This window comes from Patagioenas fasciata, chromosome 1 (genome assembly GCF_037038585.1).
Source record: "Patagioenas fasciata isolate bPatFas1 chromosome 1, bPatFas1.hap1, whole genome shotgun sequence".
NCBI lineage: Eukaryota > Metazoa > Chordata > Aves > Columbiformes > Columbidae > Patagioenas > Patagioenas fasciata.
In genome coordinates, this window is record NC_092520.1 from 194,034,432 (window position 1) to 194,057,548 (window position 23,117).

A 23,117-nucleotide genomic window follows, 5' to 3' on the forward strand; every position below is an offset into this window, starting at 1 on the left:
AGCTTGGTATCAGTCAATATCACCACCAGAAGGGGCATTTCCCATTCCCTTGCCAAAAGTTAATTTCCTGCTGTATCACCAGTTTCACACAAGTGAGGATGAGGTTACACGGGACATCTCAAGTTAATATGACTGCTTGAAGTTACCAGAGGAAGGTCCTTGTCTCCATTCTTTGCTCCCACGGCCATGCTCAAATGACCCACCCTGTGCCAGTTCTGATGTTGTATGACCTCTCCAAAGGCTGTAGGCAGTTTCTGCAGGTAAGTGGATTCAAGAGTCACTGAGGACCATAAGTGGCAAGAGAGAGGGGCTGTTTTCAAAGGCAATTGATTATCTGCTTCATCATGCTACAAACTAGCAAGCACAGCATATTGTAGAAATGACTGACTGGCATACAGTAGTCATCAAATGAATACGCTAAGCCGAAAGACAGGGCACTGGGCTCCTGAAGAGAGACAAGGAAGAAAAGGGTCAGCGAGAAAAAGGGTTTTCAGCATCCTTGAAATCCAGTTCGAAAGCCTGGGGGACAAGGGTTTTCTGCAGTTCAGAAAAGATGCCCACAAAGAAAACTAGGATAATGCAGCCTGAGGTCACTTGTTTGCTGATCTCTCCTTCAGGTCTGAGGTATTTCAAGTTGCATTTTTACACAGACTCATCCTGCTACCTAACAGAGGGACGCATCTCTGAAACGCGTCTGAGCTGTCTGTGCTCTTAACCCGCCTGAAACTCAGTCCCTGCCATATTTGCTCAGCATCAAGGAGATAAAAGGTGACAAGCAGCCATGTGTAGCAGCAACCAGCAACAACTGGCCAGCCAGAAACTGGAGATACAGAGCAAAATGCAGGAAAAAAATGAAGGGAGAAAACCCTAGAAGAGGTTATTATCGATATCAGATTATTCAACGTGAGAAAGGAAAGTTGACTACAAAAGAACACAGAATCCTGAGTGGCTGGCAATAATTTCACAGGTTAGATATAACAGCCATAAACACAAAGCAATGCACATGAAGAAATTTAACTGCGCAGGCAGAGAGATGCAGAGCTATTAGAACTCTCTATTACAGAGAAAGTAAAATATCAATTTTATCAGCCTGTTGTTCAATAACAGTCAGGAAGCAAGAAGCATGAGAGGGATTACCAGGGAAGGAACAAAATAGAAACACAATTGTGCTGCTGCACAATCTTTAGCTGACTACTGTCTTGACAACAAGATACTTGAACTAGGAAAAAATGCCAAGAAATTCTAAACATATGAGAAGAGATTAAACATATAAATATTCAGGAGGTTTGGGAAAGGGTGGCTGAGGAATATACACTCCATCACAACTAGCATGGAGACAGCGAGAAGCACAGGAAAAGGGAGGAATACCCAGGCAAAGCATGACTGCAGGTTCTAATGCCTTTTCCCAGGAGTGTGTTAGCAGCAGCTGTCAGAGGGCTCCTGGAACAGATAAATCTTCCACCAGACTCAGCAGAGCCATGCTTACACTGCATATGGGAAGAGAGCCTAAGGAGGGGGCCTCATGGTTACCCTTTAACAGTATAACAAGTCACAGACCCAGCAGTAACTGCAGAACCATGGGCAGAAACAAACCATTTGTACTTTAGCCCTCTGTGCAGACACAGCCTGGCCACCTGGAGCTACTACAACAGCACTGGAGGTTGGACTTGAAAGTGCAAGTGAAGGCAGCAAGTGACATCAGCCCGCTCCTGTCCATGTGGATGCACCCTTCATCTACCAATTCACATTATATCCATTTTATTTAACAGGACAATCCTGCAGGTTCCCTAACGTCAAGGGCTGTACTACACTGTGCAAAACAAGTACTCTTTCACTGGCTAGAAGCATAAAAAAAATAATTACAATATATTCTGGCACAAGTAGCTTCAGGCTAAAGCAGTAGGTTAAAAAAAAAAAAAAGGTTGAGGTAAGATTCTGCACCACCAGCCCACTTTGTCTCACAAGATTTCTGAACTGCTCCTGTGTGTCAGGACCAGCAATCACAGCCACACAGGGACACGACAGCTAAAAATCAAGCCCTGTTCAGACTGCCACAGGGCAATAGCATGGACACAGAAGTGACAGTGCCAAGATGAACCCAGGGAGAAGGTAAGACAAAAACTGTCTTTCCAGCTTGGTTTAAGCCAACTGTTACTGTGCACCTTCAGGGAATCGGCATGTGAGCCAGATACCAGTCTGCACTGTGCTGCTTTGCTTAATGGCAGAGGCAGTTCTCTGCACACAACTAATAGTTTCCAAACCCCAGCAGGGAGCCGAGGAAGGCTGCTGGTAACCTGCAGCAGTTGCTTGATATGCTGCGAATGCCAGCGACCTACTGCAAGTGTTTCACATTAACACTCTGCTCCAGCTTCCAACTTCAGCTAAGAGCAATGAAATACAACTTTACAGCTTAAGATTTATACAATTATAAAAAGACAGTTTTCTCTTCCTAATTTGGTACTCAAGAATGAAAGTTGCAAGCAGTTTTGACTTCTAGTGCAACTTTTGGGCCCAAATGCACATTTCAACGAGACAGGACAACTGAAGCATGACTAAACTTCCCAACTGGTTTGATTTTCAGAAAAACAAAGACACTATAATTTAGAATGAGACAGCTGGAATGCTTTTCCTGGTTTTCCCTATATAACCTGTGCTGCTACTGAATCAAAGTGGGAAGGCTAAGGTGTGTTTTTTTGTTGTTGTTGAGACCATAGAAATATAGTATATAGAAATATACTATTTAAAATGCACAATATCAAAATTTTGTTATTGTTATTATTACTGTCATCATCATCCCTGGTGACAAAGTCAACTAAGATTTAACAGTAATAATAGGAAGTATCTCTGTATTATTCTCTGTTTTTGAAGCAAATACAATATGTTTCCTACTGTGCACACACGATCACTTCATGACCTGGTAGTAAGTGCCGACTGGAACACAAGTTTGCATCACAGAGGAAAAAAAGCCTGCTATTTTATTTCCATTGTCCTTTTCCTATTGACAGAAGCACAGCAAAAACTGTTGCATTTAGCTTTGATACCAAAAGAAGGCTTCTGTGCCTGTTTACGAGGTCAGAAGACCCCCAGCTACGCTGCTTTGGTTGTTGTGAACATGCATTCTTTTGGCTACATGCATCAGAAAAATCCACCTTACCTAAAATAAACAGATGGATGCAGTAATTCATGTAATATGCAAGTGTTTTGCAATGTTCTTTCCTTTGATAGGACAGAAATAAAGAAAACAGGAAAGACGCGTTATTGCCTAACCATATGAGTCAGAAAGCCTGCCCTGAGACGCCCCGCACACACACACGAGTTGAGCCGCCACTGCCAGCGCTTCTGCACGGGACGCTGGTTATATTCTCATGAGGGGTGCAATCCCATTACATTAAATAAAACAATCCCAATATATAACTGCCACACAACCAAAATAACAATGTACAAATCTGTTCATTCAACTGGGCACTGGAAACTTTTTACTACAGTCCACGTGTTGTCATTCTAACCAAGTATCCTGTCATTTTTAAGTCAACTTTGTACTGTTTCACTGTGCCTGCCTTAAAAATACTTAAATACAAACTAACTGGGTGAAACGGAAAAAATACGGCATAACACTTGTTTTGGACACACATCCCAGACTCTTGTCAAACTGCCAGGTAGTTATAATCTGAATAGAGTCTCACACTTTTCAGCCCAGTTTTTTTGTTTCAAAAACCTCCCTCAAGGTCTACGGCCAATTAGAAACTACTCCAGACAAATGGATGATAATTAAAAAGAAAGAGCAACACATGAGGATGAAGGAATGCAACTAAACAGATCACAACAGACAGTAACAAAATTAAGTGTTCCCTAAGTAGTTGTGACACAGATTGCAGGAATAATAATAATATTTAAATATATTAGCAGAGCATTACAATTGCATAGTTAGACTTGTGTCCTGCAAAGGAAGCAACTGCCAAACCCAGGAGGATTCCTGCTGAATGTACTCGCACCTTAGTGAGCAGTACTAGGTTCCCAGCCGGTGGGAACACTGGTTTTGGTTCTAACTTGGCAAATTGCTCTTGACGCAAACCTTCAATTCTCACTGCAGGAATCATACCTGCTTTATAGCTTGTTGAAGTTTTTCCAGATTTATTTCTTTGGCTTCTTTTAGTAATGTCTTTTCATCCATCTTTAACATAGAGACTCTGTACTGGCATAGTTCCACCACAACTACATCAGGCTGCACTTCTTGTATTGTCTGAAAAAGATTAATTTATTTACACCAGTTTAGGAAGGATTAAACAGAAATGCATCAAATTATCAATACTTTAGTTAAAAAGGGGACATTAAAATAGCTATGTATTGGGAAAAACATCAGGGAAGATGACAGCAAAGTGATGCTTTGGAACAAGATGGAGAACACATTGTGCTGGGGAGCTGGGGGAAAGAAAAACTTGATGTTACATATTTCACATTCACAAAGTTCCTTTGACCATACTCTGCAATCATGTGCAATCTGAGTTAGAATAAGTTTTGTAAGAACCAGAGTTGATGATTCTGGCACAAGATTCTTCTCCTTGAGCTCCTGGAGAACAACACCAGTCTAAACTGCAGCCTTTGCATGAAGTACAGTATGAAATAGTTCCTACTTTCACTAGAGCTTCAGACCTCTTTGCATCTTGAGAACAGAATCCAAGTTTGCGGCAACACAGTTTTACAGCTCAGTATTATACATCCCAGACATAGAGAAGCTGTAAACTGCAATTTCTGTACCAGGCTTCATGTCTTTTCAGCACATCCCCACACAGTGCATATGCAACAACCGCAATACACTGTCAGTGTGAGGTGATGCTGTACAGTGACAGGCAATGTAAGCTTTACTAGTGAGGCTTTTACTTCTTAACACTGGCACTGTATCTGCATTTGTTGTTTAAGGACAAGTAAAAATAACTGAGTTGGAAGAGTGATGTATTGCATTAAAAAAAAAAAAAAAAAGTCCACCTCTTAGTTCATCCCACAGCGCTGTCAGCCCTCCAACAGCTAATGAGGGAAAACAGTCTGGAGGTGACAGCACAGAATCAAGTCAGAGGGCTGGACTCATTCTATGTACTTAATGCTTAGTTGACAACATTACAAACATGCTGCTGAAGGGCTCCCACTCGGTGTTTACCTTCACTACATCCTTTTTGCTGCTGTCGCTGAAGTGGGCTGTTCCAACCACGTATACTTTAGAACCATCCTCGGTGTCAAGCTCAGTCACAGTGCTTGGTAAAGTAGGCTTTTTCTGCCTCTTCTTCATCTTCATCTCCAGGATAATTTTAAATGCATCTGCATCAGCTATAAAGAAAAACAGAAAAACACAGATGACTACAAAGTGCATGTAAGTAAAATAGAAAATAAAAATGTCACCAGTAAACAGCAGAGCAGAGCTAAAAGGCCATTGATTTACCACTGTAATCTTACATTCAGTTCTGAGGCTACATCATTGAGAGTGCCACCACTGGAGAGGATGCCTCCAAGCATGGGTCTCAGTCCAGGTTTCCTACCCTGTGGACACTGGGACAGGTTGTCCACGCAGTTCAGTAAGGGAAAGAGAGAAGCTGTGTGGCAGGTGCAGTGGACAGAAAAGCAAAGAATACTTAGAAAATGTATACACCAAATTGGGAAAAAAAAACAAATCACATTTTAAAAATTCTGGAACAAAAGTGTTCTTTTTTGGGATTTTGTCTGTATAAATTATAGCAACACATGTACACTGGTGCGAGTATGTTAGTAAACTCAGCTGCACATATTGGCAGACACAGGGTAACTACAGTAGCAATCTTAGCCTCTTCTGGGATTAACACACCAGAGATCAGTATACAATTGAAAATTAAACCTTAAGAGGTATTCAGGTCAGGAAACAAATCATTCTTCCCTAATTTCAACAACAAACTATTTAAGACCAAAATGGTACAACATTAGTTTAGTCCACCTATCTCAAGCTTGCCATGGAAGAAAGATGATGTATCAGTTCCATCATGGCTGCTTGTTAAATGCCAGAAAGTCTCATTAACTGAGATACAGAATCTTCAGTTTTATGTCAATGGGAAATATAGTAATTTTGAATTAGCCATCTTTAAGCTTTAATATATCTTAGGAAAAAACAAAAAAGCATAAAGTAGGAAAGCAGAGTTTTGTTTCCAACCAACTCTCTTTCTCTGGGAAGCTGCTGTACAAGTTAGTAGAGGTCTCAAGTGATCCAGAAGCTCGGAATAGGATCATAACCCCAGGAAAAAACAAGAAAAAAGGTTAGTGAACAGTTTCCAGGCAGGATGTCAAAGACGCAGATAAATTACAGCCTCCTACCATACATTAATTAGTTTTATGAATCTGGTTTAACTGTGTGGCTCTGTCCCTAGATCTGTTCCACAAATACTTATCTCACAAGATTTTATGTAAAAAACAAACAAACACACACAAACACAACCAAAAAGAATCAAAACACAAAACCCAAACCAAAAGCCACCCTCCAACATCCTTCTTAGCATTTTAGCAGCCTACTGCTTCATGGTGAATACCCGAGAACATGCTGTGTTGCAATCAGTACGGTCTGATCTAAGACCACATTGCTGTCAAAACAGATGGTGATGCTAAGAATGGGGTGGGGAAAACATGACTGTAAAAGGAAGAAGAGGTAAGGCTGGTGCATTTGTAGCACTCTCAGTCACAGAATCATAAAAGCAGCCACAGTAGATAAAACAAAAGCTACCTAAGCAAATATCCTGCCTTTCACAATGGTCAGAAGTGGATATCCGAGGAAGAACGTAAGAAACAGGAAAGTATGCACAATTCCTTCCCCAATTACTTTCCTAGCCTAAAGCCATCTATGGCTCAGATTCCCCCAGCTGAAAGTGGTTTCTACATGTTGAGTAACCCTTAAAGCACTTAATTTCTATTAATTTTTCAAGCCTTCATCTCATACATATATTCAGAACTGGACTGAGTAATGTTTCATGTCAAGAAAAACTGCTGTAACAGCACAGCACCACGTGTTATCATTTAAGGATATAATCAACGAAAACATTCTCAGGAGCAGCTATGATTTTATTAAATCAGCTTCTACATATGAAGAAAAAAGCAACATAAAATTAATCTGCTTCTTTAGGTCTGAATGATTTTCCCGTATCTTTAGTCAAGGCTCTGTCTGATCCTTTGATTGCTATTTCTGAAGGCTGCAGTCCCTATGGATTATTCAGCAACTTCAGCATGATAGTAACGTTTCTGCTACCTGCTAACGTGCCCTAAGGTGGTTCATCGCCTGTTATTTGCCAGAAGGCACAATCTGAATGTTCCTGTTGTTCAAAATGAGCATCATACACATTTAACACCACAATGGTATATCAATAAACACAAAGCAAATCCTAATCTCCTCCTGAGAAAGAAATGCTGTCATTATCTGATCCTTATCACTAAAAGGTAAGGACTGATCCTCTTCCTGAATGTCACAAGGCAGTTTTGGCTGAAATACTGCTATTCCCACGTGCTGCAGGCTTGGACTTCATATCAAAACATTATCACGCTAGCATGGGCAAAGGCATTCCACTGGGGACAACTGAGCCAGCTTCATACCACTAGATGCCAGAATGCCAAAGCAAATATGTACTTAACCATCTCTGGCTTAGAAAGCAATGGCCCAGCTTAAAACAATAGCTGAGTATATCTATTAAATCAAAAACCATTTACTTTCTTTTGAAAGCATGGGAGTGGCAAACTGACAATTGATGTTATTGCTCTTTCCAAATTTGGTTTATGCAACTGGGCCTTTTTACAAATCACGAATAGATTAAGTCAGATATGACCTCACTTGCATCTCCCTGTTGCCCTAACAGCCACATCCTTATTAGGTAGGGAAAAGGCTTGGACATTTAGCTTAATGTACTGCCAATACGATATACCCTCCCCAGTCAAACCAGAAACATACAGATATTGTGCGACACACTTGACGTTTCCTTTGGGCCATCTTCTGGTGCATCGGAGGAGGACACTGGATCTGCAGCAGCCTGTATGAAACAAATTCAAAAGGAGGCTGGGAATTATAATGAAATGTTTTAATACATCTTGCCCCTTGTGAGTTTGCTCAGTTTGAACCTACATACAACATTCAAGCAAGTAAATAATTTAAGCAGTGTCAACGGTTCAAAGCATCTGTGGTTTTACAACTGATATTCTCCTAGCTGGATAAGTATGAGAAAGAACATATAAAACACTAACAATTTAATGCCTATTTTGAAAGATATTTATAGCTGACATGGAGTTTAAAAAAAAAAAAACCAAAATCTTACTCCAGAATAAAACCCCCCAGATTTATCTAACACTACTATAGCATTTTCTCTGTTGGAAACTAAAACGTGCACTGATTATTCATTTATAAGATGGCGTGTTTGACTCAACTACCAGCCAGTCTGTCAGGAATCTGACAAAGTTAATCAGCACTCCCAACTATACACATATCCATTCAAGAAGAGTCAAGTATTTTATTCTGTTTGAATACGTGTAAGGTAATTACACAATATGCAATCCCAATCTTATAAAGTTTGTGTATTTTGATTTCACATGTATCAGAAATCAAAGTCAAAAGGATACAAAACATCCGCACAGTTTTGTTCTCTGAAGGATCAGGAAGTAATTGAAAAGATTCCCAAAGACTGACATTTAAATATTATCACCAGAAGTATGTGAGGCAGGTCCTTGGGTAACAAAATCTTTCTTATTTTTAACTAACAGGTGAGTTTTAAAACCCATGCACAGAATTCATACAATCCCAGTCATCCAAGCCAGAGAGGCAGAGTTAGTGCAAAAAATAGTTTACAGTTGATGTTTCTTAAGTCTCTATCTCTAGGAAACTACATTAAGTCAAAGTTGAATCAGTATGATTACTGGGAGAATTTGGGAATCTTGAACAACATTAAGTCAAAAAGTTACAAGACAGGATGTGAATCCATCATCAGGTAGGTACCTTCCAAATGAATGGCAGTATTAATGAGTCAGCAAGCAGGCAGCCAAGCTCTCCTGCAGGACGTCAGCTTTTTAGCTAGAATGACTGGTTTATTTACTTTGTACTTCACCTGGTAAGATTTAAAACAGGACTGTACAAAGCACATCCAATTGTTAAGAGCTTTCAACAAGAGTAATTAATTTCTTCTTGTATTCCATTATGCCAAACAGTAATTTCAGATAATAAATCCTGCCTGTCTTACCTTGGCCACATTGAAGGTAAGGTAAAATTTATCATACCTTTCATGGAGTAAGACCAAAAAGTACAACAGCTTTACAGTGCAAAATTTAGAACATTCACAGCAACATATCATAATTTCACTACAAAGCAGAAGTCTGTTCATGGACAACTGCAAACTGCAATTACACTGCAAATTGCAATTATATTCACAAATCTAATTTAACACCAGCTCAGCTTTTGATCACAACATATGGCTTGACTCTACTGCTTGCATACGTAACTCTAGTCGCAAAAATATTTTGGAAAAACACATCCATCTGTAGCATATGGAATTAATCCTGTCACTTATGCTAGTTTTGTCATCATAACAACATTACAACATTGCAGTGGGAACAGCACTAAGCACCACATTAAGAGTCTACTGCTCCTTTAAAAAAAAATAACTGACAGGACACAGTAACCAACATTCTTATATCTCACAAGAAAAAATATCTTTCCTGATCTTCACCTATTACACCAGAAAAAGGTTTTGAGATACATGGATATGAAAAGAGAAGAAAAAGAATAGAGTGTGTAGAAAAACACACCTCAGTTTAATCTGGCAAGGTACTTAACCTATGCACGCTGAGATCATTCTCACACAATCAATTTGTGTAATTTACTCACAAAACATTTTTTCCCTTCTAAAGGTGTAAGCTCATAGGTGAGAAATTACTACAAAGGACTCTTTTTAGCTTTTGCAATTGGATGGAAAAAGACCCTGAAAAGAAGCAGCTACATGTGGCAAGAAAGTAGCACTCAGCTCCCCACCCCTCTGTTTTATAAGGGGTCTCACACAGGCAGTGCTGACCCCCTGACTTCGCAGACCTTCCCTGAGGACAGGTGGCAGAACCCAGCTGATGCAGAGTCTTGACCTTCCCTGCAGTTCTACTGAGGAACAAACCCCAGCTCCAAGCCCTACCTCAGGCTGTTGCTCCTCTTGCATCCCTGCAGCGTAGGCTTATTTTCACCAACCACACAAGAACTGCAAGAAGTAAATGGAATGGAAGAGAATTAAAAATTAATGGCATAACCCAGAATATTTGTTTAAGAACATTAAGGGAAATAAAAAAAGAAAAAAGCTGAGGTGTCTCTACTGCGTTTGATAATAGTCGAAATAATAAAAGCAACAAACTTATGATGCACAAATGCCATCCTTTCAACTCTGCTGCTGTTAAAAACAAAACAAAACACAAAACCCACCAACCAAAACAAAAACACACCAAACATCAGTAGGGTAAAACTGGTCTGTCTCAATCCAGTTTTTGAGTTGGCTCTAGATCCAAAGCATAGTCCTGTCCTAACACACACTGAGAAAACCTTAATAAACACGGGCAGATTTCATGGGAACCCAGATTTTGCCTTTTTTTTGCTGTCCTAGATTCTGGGGGGGAAAAAAAAAAAAAAAAAAAAAAAAAGCCGCCATTTTCCTCCAGATCACTCCTAAGTAATTGTAATTGAAGACAAAGGATGGCAGGATGGCTGTCAAAAAGGTTTCAGCAATAGCAAAAATCTTGCTCAACTAGATCAGGAGGTTCTGTCTTGTAAAAACCAACCATGTCAGGACAAGTTTTTAGGCAAACTTTAGGAATCATCTGTACTTGTGGGACTTCAATGTTACAAGGAGGAGGAGAGTAGTCTCAGTCTTAATATTGAAGTAGAGACCATACACATTATTGTCTGATCTGCATCATGTTATCATGCATATATTTACAAATATGCCAGGGTAAAGAACATCAGTAAAATCATGCCTGTGTTAAAACCCCCTCGGAATCGAGTTTTCAAGCCCTTAGTGAATAGTTTCCATGTCTTAGTTTCAAATTCCTTCTCCCTCCCATATTATCCAAGTTCTAAAATTCTCCCTGAAGCTGGCATAGTGTCGTGATTTGACTTTGACGGTAAGTACTCTAAGGGGACTGCGCAAGCTGCTGCACGCACGTCTAGTGCTCATTCTGCTTATTCTCACTGCTATCCCACTGAAATTGAAGTACTCGAGGAAAGTGCTGCTTCTTCACTACAGCATTTTGGGCTACCTCCCTCTGACCTGTTTGACAGTACACGTGAACAAGTGTTTTATTTGACCAGACTGGAGAGCACTAAAGCTGTCTCCCCCCTCTCCAAATGCCAGAGTCTCCTTGAGTCTGATCAGCACTCTGCATCCTGGTTTCTAGCCTGTGCTTTCAAACAAGTTGTTTTGCTTTCTAGCTTTGCTTAAAATATGTTTCTATTTAAAAAAAGCATTTGCCTGGGCAGCATGAAGGATGTAAGTGTAATTCTGACTGCTGGCACACCTCCCTCCACTACCAGCGGTCAGCCAGCGAACAGCAGATCACAGCTGCGGGCTGGGCAAGAGAAACATGGGGTGGCCAAGAGCCGGGCTCCTGTACGCTCCCTGGGGCAAAAACCCCATGAAACTCAACAGAGCTCCAAGCTCTGGGCAGGCAACAGCTACAGACCCACAGCTCCCCAGCTGCCAGGAAAATACCTTGTTAGAACAAAAAACACACACTACCAAGAGGTTCACGAACAGACTATTTTTTAAAAACGTGTGAGAAGTCTGCACAGGCAATGCAAGATACAATTGCCCAAGCAATCCACTGTTTTTGCTACAGTACATAACATACTTTAAAACCATGACCATGCCTTCCCTCTTTCGAAAGAGTCAAGTGAAGGAAACTTGGATGTTAGAGTAAGCTGAAATGGTAGGTGAAGCTGAACTGATCTTTTCTGCCTCAGTGTTTCCACAATTTACACACACTGTGGATGGCTCTAAATAAGTACAGCAGAAGGAAAGCCCTGCCCCGAGACCCACAGCCTGAATGGGACACACCAGCTCATGGACACCCAACACCAGAAAGCCTGGCCAGAGCTGGGCTTAGGTCAACCCAGTGCCTGTTTTTGTACTGTCCTGTCTGTTAGATTGGTTTGTTTGTCAACTTGTGCAGTAAATCAGACTGGAGAGCAGATCCAGATCAAAAAACAACCAACCTTACCCCTGCCCTACCAAGGCATTTTAAGCCCAAATGACCAAACAGCTGCAGGAACAATCGTGACAGCAAAACTTAAGGGACAGTGTGAAGCAGATGCTGAAACAAACACTGTCCTCTGGGAAAGTACCTGTCCAACTACAACATCAGTCAGAGGTGTTCCAGTACTCTGGTGCTCAGATCCGGGCTTGGTTCTCAACTGGTTTACGTGTAAAACACCACAATGGTTTTCTGCCAGTGAACACACACTAAAATTGCAAGCTTGTTTGAAGGTCTGTCAGGGTTTGAAAACATAGCTCTCATCTATGGGAGTGCTCTTAAAACAGTGAACTGCAACTTTCAGGTAAAGAATAGACTTCTATAGAGAAGCACAGATGGATTTTTTTTCCAGCAAGTGACATTTTAGAAAACCTCATCCCATTCTCACCACTGAGTAAATGATGTATCTGGTACTGGAGAGAGATAGAGATCTCTGAAGTTTACTTGTGCTAACTAGCACTACTTTTTAATCTGACCTGTACAACCTTTGGGGAAAGCAAAGCTGCTCAGTGTGGTTCCCAGTTCCACCATAGTGGGGTTCCAGTCTCTGAGGGAACCCACCACACAATACCACGATGGTCAGATGGGAGGCTGGGCAGCCACATCGACAGGCAAGTCTGCCACCACTTTTTCTAGAAGATCTTGTTCTCAGGTGCTTAGATCTGCTCAAGGTCCACTGGAGGTAAAATATTCCACACAGAACATCTGTTTCTAGATTATTTTATTTTTACTTAGAACGTGCTCAGGAATTCGGTTTATTCTGTCAGCATTACGAAAACTCTTACAACTGCTTTTCAACAGCAAACTAAACCTCAGCTGGACAACTGCCATGAAACACATCTGCATGTGTGCAAATTCTTCCTTGGTGAGGGGCAACAGGCACAAAACATGTCAACATCACACAAGGCTGGCTACTCAGCTAGCCAGCATCCTCATCAACAACATAGGAAAAAGTATGTGTATTCCAGGAACCAGTCAAATACCATGGACTCCAGGCTGACCCAGCTCATCCACGTGGAAAAGTTACCATTCCTGTACACCTACGTATTCAGAGAAGGTATACACATCCCATGGTACTTGAACTATTAATCCTGAAACCTCAGAGAGGACTGGACGTACCTTGCTATTACACAGATAAGGAACTGAAGGACATGAATCTCTGTACACACTTCCACCACATCCAACAGTGAGAAAAATGGTGCTGATTCAGATCAAATCCTGGCAAGCATCTGTGCAACTTAAATCCAGGCATTCCCAAATTTCTTAGACCTTGATTTTTCAACCTTGAAGGTTTTTTTAATTGAAGTTCAACTTTGTAAATAAATTAGACTAGGAAACACAGCAGAGTATATTTGTCTGTGCTTTCTAACCCACAGGTGAATTTTAAACAAACTTGGCATGGAGATAAGAGTCCCACAGTCATTCAGAGGCACAGTGCACAGCAGTGCTCCTCCACAAAAAAAAAAGATTACTGAAGATTCAAGGGAGTGGTGCATGTGAAAAAGAGGAGGTTGACAGAACCTCCCAGGGAGCAGGAGGAAATTCAACCCCAAGTCGTTAAGCCACAGGCAAAAGCAACTGTTCAGACAATTATTTGTTGTGTCCCATAAAACATATACCACGATGTCTCATAACCTCAAGTCTAATTATCATAGGATTTGGCACTAACATATGAAACCAATCAAATCCCTCTCCTCCAGCTACTTCAAAGGCCTATAAGAGACCCTTATGAGATAAATCATACTGAAAATCTCAGATATGATGGTGTATTTCTTTCAGATGAACTGGGAGATGCAGCTTCTAGGCACTCAAAAATCTCAGAGCAGAAAGTATTTCTGTTCTCTTATCTGCCGTGAGACTGTCTTGGTCTGGGATTCATTCCTCCTGCTCAAAGTGCCACCACACAAATTCCTGGAGCCAGAAGAAACAAGAAGGAGCCTGACCTGGCTCCTTATGATCCCACAAGACTGGGTTCTATCCCCAATCCAATCACCTTTTTCCACCAGCAAGTGGAATTCTTGTGTTTGTTTCACCTTTGCTAGTCCTAGAGGGCTTGCCATTCACTGGGTGATTAAATATTGTTCTTCATGGATACACGTACGAACAAATGAAGCCCTTTACTAACTCTTAAAATACCTAGGCAACCAAACTGGAATTTGAGGCTACCTAAAGAACTGCAAGCCTGGAATCTAGCCATTACTCATCTTACTTATAGGCAACTACTTTCTTTTAAGGTCTCATTTTCCTGACAACACACAGAGGACAGCCATTCACACTGACAACAGTGCTGTGGAAAAGAGCCTATGTTCTTCCCCTACACTTTGGGGGTCATTTTCTTCCTCCCAACACAAGTTTAGAAAGGAGCACACAGGTAAGTGCAACATCTTCTAGCAATGCTTATCCTGCACAGTGACTGACAAAAGCAGGTTGAGAAAGACCTCTCTGCCATACTATTTCACATCAGTCCTCTGGCTTTCCTAACATAAAACAGCTTCAGCAGAGCTTCCTCTTCACCTGAAATCTGCTCATGAACCACCGGCTCATTTTTCATACTGGGTGGTCTCAGCTGACCAAAGTGTTTCAATTCTAGCTGTGTATTTAGGCATCTGAAACTCTCTTAGCTCTCTCAGTCTCAAGAAGAGAACAGGTATGCTCACAAGTCAGGGGTTCTAGCAAGGCTAGTTACAGACACCAAAATATGGTCCAGTGAGAAAATTCAAGCACAACACAGATGATTGACAGGCAGTTCATTAAGGTATCCTCCTATAGCAGGACTGAATTTCTTCCTTTATTGTCTCATCTAAATTTGCTTCCTTCAAGACAGTGATTCAACTGAAAACAATAAGAAAGCTTTTTAAAAATCTCTCATGCTCCTGCCTATAAAAACAACCTACTCAACTACTCTTTAAAAAGAAGATTTTTATTATTGAATGTTTTCTTCCTTCTGAGCTCTACAGAAATTCAGAAGCAGCATTTGCTTTCCTCAACATGTTGACATTGCAAGAGGGAAATAAATTTATTTGTAGTCTTATAATTGCTCTGTATTTTCTATGAGCTGCACGCACATCAGGATAACTAATAACAAAACTAGGAGCCACAAAACTGCCACAACTTGTTTCACCCTTTATTGAAAGTGCAAGTCAACATTTTTTATGTTGATCCCACTCGCTAATGTTAAATCAATGTATTACTGCTTTAGGTAGTTACAGTATTCACTAGCCTTGCAGAAGGTATCCACATCTCAGTACTCCAAGTACTAATCCTGCAGCCTCTCATTATATGTACTTCCCTGTTTTACAAATAGGGAACTGACGCATAAGAATCATTAAATACATCTACAAATCTGACCTCTGGTATCTAAACAAGTAGTTAGGAGGCTGCTGGAGCTTTCAAAGCATTTCAGTTTTGCAATGTGAATTTTCCTTTGTGTTCAATCATTGGCTTTTCAGAAGAAGATCCCCCAAACACCTTGAGACAGCACTTCCTCACAGTGACATGCCAACAACATCCTTGTTCCTCTGGTCACTGTGGGAAATAGAAGAGGTAGGCTAAGGTCAGAATTTGATTCAGGAGCAACCTATTGAACAACAAAGGGGGTGTTCTCCAAGTGAGAATATAGTGCACACCACACAGGTCACACTATAACCAAGCCAGAACTGACCTGCGCTGGGCATTTAACCACGGGGCACAAGCAAATGACTATTTCATGGACAGTCTCCTGATCCAGCCCTCCAGCAACAGTATCCCTGGGCAGAACACAGCCCCTGTCTGCTCGGCATGAGACACAGCAATAAAAATTTACTTATATCCACATGCATTAAGTGTGCTGTGTTCCTTTCATCCCCTCTAAACCTGCAGTTTCACTAGCAATGGATATTTGGTTCAGCTGTTACAGCCTGCATGCTTCAGATTCACATTATACACTGCATAAGCACATCTCACTTAAATGCTGCTATCCATTAACAAGGCCACTTATTTTATGCAGTGGCATATTAGTACTTCAGAGGACACAGACACAGCTTTTCTCCCACTGACAAGCTCTGCACTTACCATTTGCTGTCTAGAATACCTAACCAAGTACCCTCCATACCTAATATTCCTAACATTTAACCTACTAAGGTGGCAAAACCACTTATGGCACCATCCACCGCAAAGGAAGCCGAGTATTTAAGACTGATGGGGCTTTTTCCGTGCTTATGCACAGAAACATTACAAATGCTTACAAACGATCATCAGCTGCAAATGGTGCCTCTGTTGACAGACTCGTACTCAGAAGGATGCATCAGCTGAAACCTGACTGCCAATTAATGCAATAGCCACAAATTCAGAAATTGGAACACATTTCAAAGCCATCACCAAGGTGACCTACTCTACATATTGCATGTATCTCTTTGACACAACCCACGCCTTTGAAACTTAAATGAGCAACTGGTTCTGTGATCACAGATGGTTGTAGATTGTGGCTCTGGTTTCTCATGACTCAGAAGATCATAAATTTCAAAACACAAATTTTTACCCTGATCATCAATGAGATGTTCCTGCAGCATGAACTCTGCTCATGTACGCAGCCTAAACATGCACGCTGGAGCCAACACGCATTTGCATACTTTGGAACCTAAAAGTCACAGACAACTAAATTAATTTTGTTTGAAAGGAGGTGTTGGAACTCAAGAGTATCTGGCCTGGGACACTGATGCACTGAAAATCTTTACCAGCAAAAGACAAGAAAGCATTCCCATACATGTTTTGTCCTTTTAGAAATTATTGCTGTTACATTGACTGGGGCTACTAGGCCAATGAATGAGGATGCTAATGCAGAGTAGAACTGAAAACAAAGGATTTTGGCCTGTTCTAAGAGGCTGTAAAGAAGTTACTAAATTTAGAAATATAATCAATAAAATAAATTTAGAAATATGGAACAGACAGACCAAAGTGATATAGCCCAAGTCTAGTCAGTCACTCAGAAACTCAAAATGTCTTAGAACCTACACACCTACCAAAGTCACTCTTCTATTTTATTCCAATATGAATAATCTGATTTCAGGAAAGATCTGGAACCAAAAGAATTTTATTAGATTCTCCTGTGATCAGCAGATTGGGGTAAGATATCCACTGAGCACATCTCCTTTCCTCCAGGTCATTCAAAACTATGAACCAAGTGATACTTCTGATTCTGGGAAACCCTCTACAAAACACTCCCAAGCAAAGCAACAGGAAAAGAGCACATCAGCTGCATGCACAGTTTCTCTGGAGTTCTACAAGAAGCATATTTTCCATTCTCTGTTTATTACCTACAAGCAGCCAGCAAAGGAGATAGGTGGAGAAGTTCTGCCATGAACAACTAACTAGTGGCTTGGAAGATACCAGACTGTGGTCCACAAAACTGCTGGAGAAGTCTTCTTAAACTGCGTAGACACATTTATTCCACATGTCAATGGCTGTCTGCTGGGCTATGCAGAAGCTGGGTCCTGAGAGTAGGGGCAGACACATTCATTCATTTTGTTATGAACACTTCTAAATGTAAACCTTACAATAGTAAACTGGCATTTTGTATGACAAAATAATTTTCCCCAACTGCCAAATATGTTATTTGTCAGTGCTCTTCTGCCTGCCCCTTCCATCCTTGTCTCCAAACAGTAACCAGGAACAAGGTCATCTACTCTTTTTCATAATTATTAGGTGATCACAAAAGCCAACACCACTGTTATGTGACGCAGGCCCACGTGCTGGTAACAACCAAAGACACACAGCTGTACTGTCGCAGGGAACTGAACAAAAAGAGTCAGGTTTCAAGACAGACAAATGCCCAGGAATGCAAGTTAATTCCAGCCTCCTGGCCTGCAGATAGAGGAACCTACCCCTCATTAGCACTAACCAGTCAGTACTGCATACACACACCAACCAGGAAAGTCATTCTTCCAGCTGTTACACCACTCATTTAATGTGTGAAGCACCTTGCACCTGACAAGCTCAGTAGTTAAAAAAAGATCTTCCCTCAAAAAATTATTGCCATTCCTATCTACTGCCCTCCAAAGAAATGAGGAAACCCCCCTCAGCAATTGCTGATCCTGGTTCCTCACACACACACCTTTGCTACTGGTTACCCTGTCTGACCATCCCTCTGAAGGACGGCTCCCAGCTGTGCAACAAGAGATGCGTGTCCTACCAAGGTAAGATCAGGATCTCCAGATGCACTGCACAGGTGACTGGAAACCTTTTTTCAACTTCAGCAGCATTCCTGTTTCTGTTCAGCTGTGGTGCAGGCTCTTGTTCCCTCTCACAAGCATGCACACCCTTCCCGCGGAGACTCAGACCTCTGAGTACGTGTGTGCAATGTTGCACTACCCAGACAGACAAGGCTATTCTGCAGACAGCCTGCAGGGCTTAGCCCCTGGAAAACAGCAACCTCTGGAGCTCCAGTCTCTCCTGCAGCTTGACATGTGGTGCCATCAGGACACTTAAATTCTTCTACATGCAGTTGCTAAGTCCCTGCATCCTTCAATGTTTTCAATCAAATCGCATAGCACGTCAACTAAGGAGGAGGAAAGCAGCAGAAGAAAACAGCCCCTCTAACTTTTTTTTAGGAAAAAAAAAAGCGGAAAGGAAGAGAGCCTGTCACCAGGTACATGCCTGTTTTCATACAAATCTATAAATTGTGGTTAATATTAAAGTTTTATGCCCTTAAGTCATCTTGCGTACAGAGGGTGGGGGGGAATAACACCTACTTATACCGTCTTTAAATTCAAATGCAGAATCATGTACTTACATCTTCACGGCATCTCGAATTTGAGTGGCCATTTACAAAAACCTTCAATAACTGAAGGTCGGACCTCAGAAACAATTCACACTGGAAACCTATTTCCAAATATCTATCTAGTAAGAACCATTATCGAAAGAATTTATTTGCAAGATCTAGTATAACGCTGAATTGTCTATGACAGACAACTGGTGCTACTAACCAGTGTGGACTTTCCCTGGCAGGAAAAGGAGAGCTGCAGAATCCCTCCTTTCTAGGAGCACTGGCTGGCAAAACACGTGCCATGATATCCTTCAGACAGCTGTAGTTACACGCCCCTCCCGTTAAACTGGAGAACACTTATCTCTGGCCTGCTCTCATTTTTGCAGTATCAAAGACTGCCCCAAATCTTTCTCCACTTTTCCTGAGTAGCAAATACAGAAAAAGATAATTTCTGAAAAGTACTATTTAAAAAGCAATTGGATGACTCTCACACAAATAAGATGCCAATACCACTGTGCTTTACTCACAGCTGTGGTGGCAGCAGCTTCAACATTTCCTCATATTTACCACATGGAAAAAAGAATGCACTGAAAAATATATACAAGTCTACTAGCACTGAATTAAACAATACCTGAGTCTACAGTTCAGACACAAAGAATGCCAGACACTGCAATGGCTCACAAATTTAGTCGGCAACTCAAGTTACTGAAACTTGAAAGTCTACCAAAAGCCACAAAGAGCAGGGCACAAACCAATACCACAGCTATAACCCAGTATTTTCAATTAATAAATTCATTTAGCTTAGAATAATGTGTTTTTTCCCTACTGCGTAAAGTCTATCTCCCACTAAAATACAGCAGGAAAACCCCTGAAATGTGATTTGGGTTAATTTTTTTTTTTTTTTTTTTTGCTTTACTGTTAGCTTTCCAAGAAGTACGTGCATTAATGAGCTGAGCAGTAGGTGCACTGACACGCATCCCTACAAAATGGAGAAGTGAGGCCACTCCAGGCACCAGTGATATTTCTGGGGATTACTACTGGTATCATCACGCACGCAAAGTAGTACTTAAGTTTTAAAAACCATCCTCTCAGTTTTCCAACTCAGCAGCAACCACTCAACAGTTGCAACCTTCTGCAAAGTTAAACCAAACAGATGTTTTCTCTTTCTTCCTGAAAGCTACCAAGAGTAAATGCATTTGTTGCACAGATATCAGTGTACAGGATCATCAGTATGTGTATTTCCATCACAAAAAAGCATGGGCTATGCCTGGGACATGAGGCCCAGGTTAATTGGTACTGTTTTCAAAAGTGAATTCAAAGTACCGATTTCAAAATTTGCTGTATGTGATGCACAATACGCACAATGCTGACAACCTGAAAAAGTCACAGTAGTTTAGAAACAAACAAACAAACGCCCCCCCCCAAAAAAAAAAAAAAAAAAAAGGAAACTGAGAGTCTTAGCTTCTCTCCAGCTCACCTTCACAACTAAACCCCCAGGCAAATCCGAGTTCCTATCACGAAACACCTAGAAAATGTATGATAGCCCAAAACGCTCTGCCCACACCACGCTGCCATCTCCATGAACCCTCAAGCCAAGAACAGCCATGACCAAGTGAACAGAAAGGTGCAGCCACCGGTGCTGCCACGCACGGCCCCGGGACCTCAAAAACGGCCCCAAAGGGACGCGTTTCCCCAAGTTTCGTGCTCTCTTCTAGTTCGCTGGCCCGCAGGACAAACCTCCTCGCAGGATTCCGATGGGGAGGGGACGGGCAGCGGCCTCCCTACCTCCCCTTACCCTCCGGAGCGGCGATTTACGCTTCAGCCCCCCCGTTGCGAAGCCGAGGAGGAGCCCGTCCCCGCCCGGAGAGGGTCCCTCGGCCCCCGCGGGGTCACCGGCGGGGCAGCGCCGAACCGGCCCCGACCGCCCCTCCCCGGGGCTGAGGCCCCGTCCGTAGCGCTCTCGGCCCGCCCGCCGCGGGCGCAGGGCCCGGGGAGCGCTTCCAGGGCGGGACCGAGCCGCCCAGCCCCGCGCCCCGGCCGCCCCCTCGCCAAACGGGACCTCCGCGCCTGTCACCTGGAAGGGCAGGGCCGGGGATCTGTGAGGGAGCAGGAACGAGCGCCGCTCACAGCCAGCCTCCCACCCGCGGGGCACCGGGAGAAACGCGGCGCCCCCCGCTGCGCTCCCCGTCACACACACCCGCGCCGGGACTCGGCCCCAACACGGCGACACCGCCGCCGCCCCCCCCGCCCAGCACGAAGCGGCCACCCCCCCATGGCCTGGCTCACTTACCGTGCTCGGCGGCGGGTCCCACCGCTGTCCGGAGAGCCGCGGGAGGAGGCAGCAGAGCCGAGGCGCCAGGACACGCTAGCCGGACAACATGCTGCATTAGTCATTCATACTGGGGGCGGGGCCGGCGCCGCTGGGCAGCCTGGGCCTTGTAGTTCCCCGCCGCTCCGGGCTCCGCGGCAGCGAAGGGCAGCGGCCGGCAGCGGACTACAGATCCCAGGGGGTCGGGAAGGCGCATGGGCCGCGGGGCCCGGCAGCCGCGGCCGTCCGCTTGCTTCCCGCCCCGGCGCGGTTGCCTTCCGCTGGCGGCCGCTCCGCGCCCCGGGCTGGGAGCTGTGCGGCCCGGTTTCCGTGCCGGCTCGTAGAGGCCTTTTCAGTCTGCGCCAGGGACGGAGTCTCCCGGGGCACAGTGGTGTCTCTGCGGGTGCCCCGGGGCAGGGAGCGGCTCGGCGGGGCGGGGAGCGTGCGGGGATGCCGGCGGGAGCAGGGGCCATCTGGCAGGGGAGCGAGTCGCATCCTCTCTGCGGCTGCTTCTCCCCGGGCAGCTGGAGCAGCGCTCGGGCCGCTGCCACCTCCCTCCCACCCGAGCCAACCCTGCCGAGCTCGGTCAGGGAGGCGCGAGAGGTCTGGGTTGGTCTGGACTTTACTGGACTGGACTTTAACCTAGCAGCGCTTTCCCGGTGGCCGCGCCTGCGGTGACTGCTGAGGAGAAGGCTTTTGCTCTGGCATGGTGGCCATCGCCTGGCTGCCGTTGCAAGCGGTTTGGAAATGCGTGCAGGCTTACGGGGAAATAACAGCACCCTGACGCGTGGGACTGTGCGGGGTCTCCGTGTGAAAACCCGCCATGGTCGTAGGTCTAATGGAGATGGAAGACACAGAGAAATCAGACTCCAAACTACGTCGATCTCTGAACCTACCCGTGATTTCCCCTCCATGCAGTCCTGCTTTTTACTGCTGCTGTTCCTCCATTTGCTTCCTCTCTTCTAGTGGGCCTTTCCTCTTCTGCTGGAGAATGGTTAATGTTTAACCCACGAAACCTGAAAAATACATGTTGCACCACCCGTTTAAACACAAGCAGCATTTGATGATACTTCAAATTATTAGGCTGACATAGAAATATTTTATTACTTGAGAAAACTTATTCTCAAGAAAGGTGTCCAGTTGATTATAGTTAGTGACTATATTCTGAAATTGTGTCTATCCCTTTTCCTGCTCCTCTGTTCTGTTTCTGATAGGTCTTAGTTCAGTGACAGTATGGCTAAAACACCCACTTAGTCTGAGCACGTATTTATTATTTAAATACAGTTTCACCAGAACAGATTTGAGGGTACATTTTCTGATATTTTATTAAATATTTTACTTCATGGACATATTCTAGCTAGGGTTAGTTTAGGATTGGGCTGAGCTTTCGAAGTACATGGTATGTAGAAATCAAGTACAGACATGTTGAGACAGTTGGGAATTTCACTTCCCATTTGGTGTAACAATAGTTTCAACTTGCTGTAAAAGCACAGAGCAGGTGTTTCTTGCATGAATGTTCAAAATACGCATAATCATGTAAAGGTATAAGCTACACAGACCTACACTTCTGGAAAAGAAAGCCATCCAGTGTCTGACAGATTAGGATGCAAAGTTAACTGCGGGCATTTTAATCTAGTGCTGTACACTGATTTCAAATACCTTTATTTTGGTCACAACTGGTGGGTGAAAGACACTGAGAAAGATGGAACACTTTACTAGACAAGAGCAAGTTGCTTACTGCTTTTGGGTACTGGCTTTTTTCGCATCCGAGGTCACCCCTGTTCAGGTATCACTGTTTTCTGATGC

The 23,117-nt window shown here is 43.1% G+C and overlaps 1 protein-coding gene across 7 annotated transcripts in view; it reads right to left on the minus strand.

Annotated features, from left to right (window-relative positions):
* TRABD (TraB domain containing) overlaps positions 1-22,287 on the minus strand; it is a 35,963-nt gene extending 13,676 nt beyond the window's left edge. The window contains exons 1-7 of one of the 7 annotated variants that reach the window (XM_071803392.1): positions 22,208-22,287; positions 21,294-21,368; positions 10,161-10,223; positions 7,946-8,024; positions 5,153-5,319; positions 4,100-4,240; positions 147-254 (exon numbers count right to left, since the gene is read on the minus strand). In XM_071803392.1, coding sequence (XP_071659493.1) covers positions 147-254; positions 4,100-4,240; positions 5,153-5,319; positions 7,946-8,024; positions 10,161-10,184 — 519 coding nt within the window. In that variant the 5' untranslated portion in view covers positions 10,185-10,223; positions 21,294-21,368; positions 22,208-22,287. Of the gene's footprint in view, positions 1-146; positions 255-4,099; positions 4,241-5,152; positions 5,320-5,445; positions 5,583-7,945; positions 8,025-10,160; positions 10,224-20,740; positions 20,769-20,798; positions 20,821-21,293; positions 21,423-22,207 lie in introns of those variants that run through there. The other 6 variants (XM_071803390.1, XM_071803394.1, XM_071803393.1 and 3 more) reach the window with 6 other exon arrangements.
* Positions 22,288-23,117: the final 830 nt, after the last annotated feature.